Genomic DNA, 4,047 nt, shown 5'->3' on the forward strand with positions numbered 1-4,047 from the left:
TATATTTTTGTTTTTAAAATAACAACCACGTAATAGAACAATAAAGGGCAGCCCCGCACTGTACTCCATTCAATCCTAAAGAAGGACATGATCATCCCTGGAAGAAGCCCTGATCAAAACAAGGCTCGATTTAAACAGAACAACTTCACAAAAGCTTGGGGCTCGGGAGACATGAAATTCAACAAGATGTTCGCGGTGACATTCCTGAACCACCCCCTTTTTCTTTAATAATTCAATCGTCGCCTTCTCCCATATCATATGACACCGACCAAACACAGGAAAAAAAGGATTCAATGCAACTGAAGATTTAACATGTTCAAGTCTTAGATTGCCTGAGAAAACATCATCGCACAGCAAAAACATAAACAGGTTACAGCACCACGCAGCAAAATATAAAAAGGTAAATTTATCACGTAACCTGTAAAATGCATTCCTTAAATTATATAACTAAAATTCCAAGAAGCAGCTGTGGCCTTGGCCACAACCATCACAAGGTTTCTTTTGGAATAAAAAAAAATTCCATCCAAAATGTAAATTTTGGTTCAGGGAGCGGCTTCCCCTAAAACTGAATTATTTGAAGCAAAATTCGCCGGACTAAATCCTCACAAGTCAAGATTTTCATCACCATCTAACCTAAAAGAAAATAAGTGACTGAAGATTCAGCTTTTGTTTTAAGCACCACCAGATCCATACTTCTTGCCGAATACAATCAGCTGCAACTTGTCGTAACCAGCAAGGACACCAGCACCAGCAACAGCACGGAGGATGTTTGCTCCAGCACCCTTGAAGAGAGACTTGGCACCTTCATTCTTCAAAATCTGAGAGAAGGCATCAAATGAGCTCTTGTACTTGACAGCTTCACCAGATGTCATCATCATTCTTCTACGAACAGTGTCAATGGGGTAGGAAGCAAGGCCAGCACCATTGGTGATGAGCCAACCAAGGGCAAAGCTAGCAAAGAAACTATCCTGTAAAAATCAGAACAGAAAACTACGTGTTAAAAACCCAAAAACACATTTATTCAACAGAAAGCTTTTTGGCAGTTTAAACAAAAAGGGTCAAATCAGTGATCTGATTTCAAGATTAATAAAAGATAAAGCAACCATCTTGCAGACAATTAATTCCAGTAGATAATTAAAAAAATCTTGGGCTTTAAGCACTGAAACTAAGAGCACAAGATTTAGTACAGTGGAAACTAGCCAAAGATTTTATAGTGACGAGAGAACAAAAAAGCCAAATACATTCACAACAGAGCTAAATGCATTTACTAAGCCAAAAAAACACCATTCCTATCTCAAGAAGTGATTAAATTTCATGTCCATTTTGGGCTGCGGTTTAACCCGCTTTTTATGAAAATTTGATTTTTTTCGCTTTAAAATAGTTTTTTTGTGTTTTTATGTAGTTTTGATATAATGCAGTTAAAAATAAATTTTAAAAAATAACAAAACATTATTTTGATGCATTTTCAAGCAAAAGAAAACTGTACCAACACTACCAAACACCCCCTTCAGCAGCTAAAATGTAAACCTACTTTAGTGGCCTACACAATGTTGCAACCACAATAATTAGACAGATGAATACAATTGTTTCCACTAACCTGCATGCTACCAGTAAGAAGCACTGGCTTCAAGGAGTCGTACATTCCAAAGTAGAGACCACGGTAGACAATGATTCCAACACAGGAAATGTTAAATCCACGGTAAAGCCCGGCAAGACCATCAGAAGCCAATGTTTTCTTGTAGACATCAATGAGCCCATTGAATTGCCTCCCCCCTCCCTTCTTTGCAGCCTTGGCATCATTGGCCAAACGGGTTCGAGCATAATCCAATGAATAGACAAAGAGAAGGGAAGAAGCACCAGCTGCACCTCCTGAGGCCAAGTTTCCAGCAAACCACTTCCAGTAGCCATCTTTATCTTTCTTAAAGTTGAAGAGCCTCTTGAAGTAATCCTTGAATGCAAAGTTCAAGGCCTGACAGATTCAAAATAGCAATGAGCATAGAATTTATTATAAAAAAGAGGTTATTTAAATAGAAAAGATATTGACTTGAAGATGCTAGCATACCTGAGTGGGGAAATAACGGATGACATTGGCAGTGTTTCCTCTCCACAAGGACCCAAACCCTTCATCCTGAATTGTCCGCTTAAAACAATCACCAATGCCCTTGTAGGGTTCAGAGAGCCTGCCAGATTTAATCATCTCATCCTGGTTTTGAATCAAAAGCTTAACACGCTCGATAGGAGCAGCAGCAGTTTTGGATACAGCAGCAGATACTCCCCCCATAAGGAAATCAATAGCAAAGCTGGCAAAACCTTTTTCTGCGGGGGCTTGAACAAGAACAGAAGAAGCAGTTGGTGGAACAATAGATAAATCAGAGGCAGCTGCCCATGTCCGTCCCATGGGGTACTGGAAAGCAGGGTTGGAGTAGTTTCCATAAGCACGCCTTTGGTATAGAGCCGGCCTCTGGAAAGCCCCATCACAACCAAAATCTTGGGAAACACTGGAAAGAAGGAACTGGCCAGCTACTTTCTTCATAACAGAAGGGTGTTGAATCTGATCGGCCATTTTGACTTTCCCTGCAAAGATGCAAGTACAAGCTGTTAAAAACTGCTAAATTTAAAGGCAATAACAAAAATGCCTAGGCCTATGCAAATTGACACGTAATGATACACGTAAAGGTAAAATTGGCAAGAGGCTAAAAACACTAAATTCAGACAATGCACCATCTGTATACGCAGAAAAAGGAATATTTCCGGGGATGATAACTACTGTAGAGCATCATACAAAGTGAAACAAATAAGTTTTGGGTTCTTCCAATAATACTGGGGCGACATGAATCCAAAGAGCCCAAGTTCTCAACAGAAAATTACTAATCAAAACTATGAAGCCAAACTCACATTTATAGCAAGCAAATAAGCAGAAAAACATAAACAACCAAAAGAAAAAAAGAAAAGGCTAAGAGACAAATTATTGAGGCAAGCCAATAACTGCAACATCAATTCAATGAACAGCTCAATTCAATTCATCTAAAAGTGAAAAACACTGAAATTAGATAAGCACGTCATGTGAGACATTCCATGAAACCATCAAAATAAACTAGTTGAATTACATTTTTTGTCAAAACATCCAAAAAATAACAGATGCGGATAGAAAATTAAGAGAGTGAAAGAAAGAAGTGAAATGCTTTCGTAATAAATTCCAATATCATCATGACAAACTCAAATATGTAACATTCTAACAGATCTGAAATTAATTTTTCGTATTGCAAAATTTGGAAGAGAACAAAGCAAGAAAATAAGAGTTAAACAGATCCACCACAATTCGAACAAATACAATCAGATCTAATAAATAAAACGACGACAGTTCAAGAATAATATATATGCCTAAAAATAATGCAGAAGCGGCACATCAGATTTACGACAACAAGCAGAGATGAACAGATCTATTAAAACAGATTGTAGAAACAGGATCTGATTAGAACTGACAAGTGAGATCGTTCGATTTTAGCTTTGAAGATATCAACAAATCTAAGAGAAAACAAATAGAAATGATAGCAAATGAGAGTAGATTTGAAGAGAATAGAACCGAATCTTTCTCTGTGTTTAACCTGATTGGTGGCTGTGATTGGAGGAGGAAGCTAGAGAGAGATATTTAGGGCTCTCTCCTACTTTCGCTGAGCGTTGAAAGAAAATACAATAGCAAGAGAGACAGATTCGTGGAGGAGGAGCGGCTACGAAATGAACGAAACCGTCGCTTATAAAGCAGGGTTTCACATTGGATTTTTGAAGTGTAATTAAAAAAAACAATTATTTATTTTTATCTTAATTTAATATATTTTTATATTATTTTGATTTATGGTTGTCAAAAATAATTTTAAAAAAATATTATTTTAATATATTTTGAAATAAAAATAAATTATGATTACATTTTCAAAAACTTTTTAAATTAAATTATACAGAACAGCTATATAATTTTCTAATATTTATACCCTGTTTTATTATTTATCAATTAAAAATTAAAAAATTATTCATTAAATTGTAGTATCCATT

The 4,047-nt window shown here is 36.3% G+C and overlaps 1 protein-coding gene across 1 annotated transcript; it reads right to left on the minus strand.

The window, feature by feature from the left end:
* Positions 1-391: 391 nt before the first annotated feature.
* Positions 392-3,745, minus strand: LOC105115744 (ADP,ATP carrier protein 1, mitochondrial). The gene is made up of 4 exons (XM_011012742.1): positions 3,606-3,745; positions 2,063-2,574; positions 1,598-1,969; positions 392-968 (listed from the first exon to the last, which is right to left on the minus strand). The coding sequence occupies exons 2-4, from the start codon at positions 2,561-2,563 to the stop codon at positions 672-674; spliced, it is 1,170 nt and encodes a 389-aa protein (XP_011011044.1). The 5' UTR covers positions 2,564-2,574; positions 3,606-3,745; the 3' UTR covers positions 392-671.
* Positions 3,746-4,047: the final 302 nt, after the last annotated feature.

The sequence above is a fragment of the Populus euphratica genome, unplaced genomic scaffold (genome assembly GCF_000495115.2).
Source record: "Populus euphratica unplaced genomic scaffold, PopEup_1.0 scaffold763.1, whole genome shotgun sequence".
NCBI lineage: Eukaryota > Viridiplantae > Streptophyta > Magnoliopsida > Malpighiales > Salicaceae > Populus > Populus euphratica.

What these genes read in the sequence shown, in the direction of transcription:
- LOC105115744 (XM_011012742.1), bottom strand. Translation starts at nt 2,563, where the DNA reads ATGGCCGATCAGATTCAACACCCTTCTGTTATGAAGAAAGTAGCTGGC. An exon ending in TCCGTTATTTCCCCACTCAG is followed by an intron (nt 1,970 to 2,062) that starts GTATGCTAGCAT and finishes TGAATCTGTCAG; the next exon opens with GCCTTGAACTTTGCATTCAA. An exon ending in TTCTTACTGGTAGCATGCAG is followed by an intron (nt 969 to 1,597) that starts GTTAGTGGAAAC and finishes TGATTTTTACAG; the next exon opens with GATAGTTTCTTTGCTAGCTT.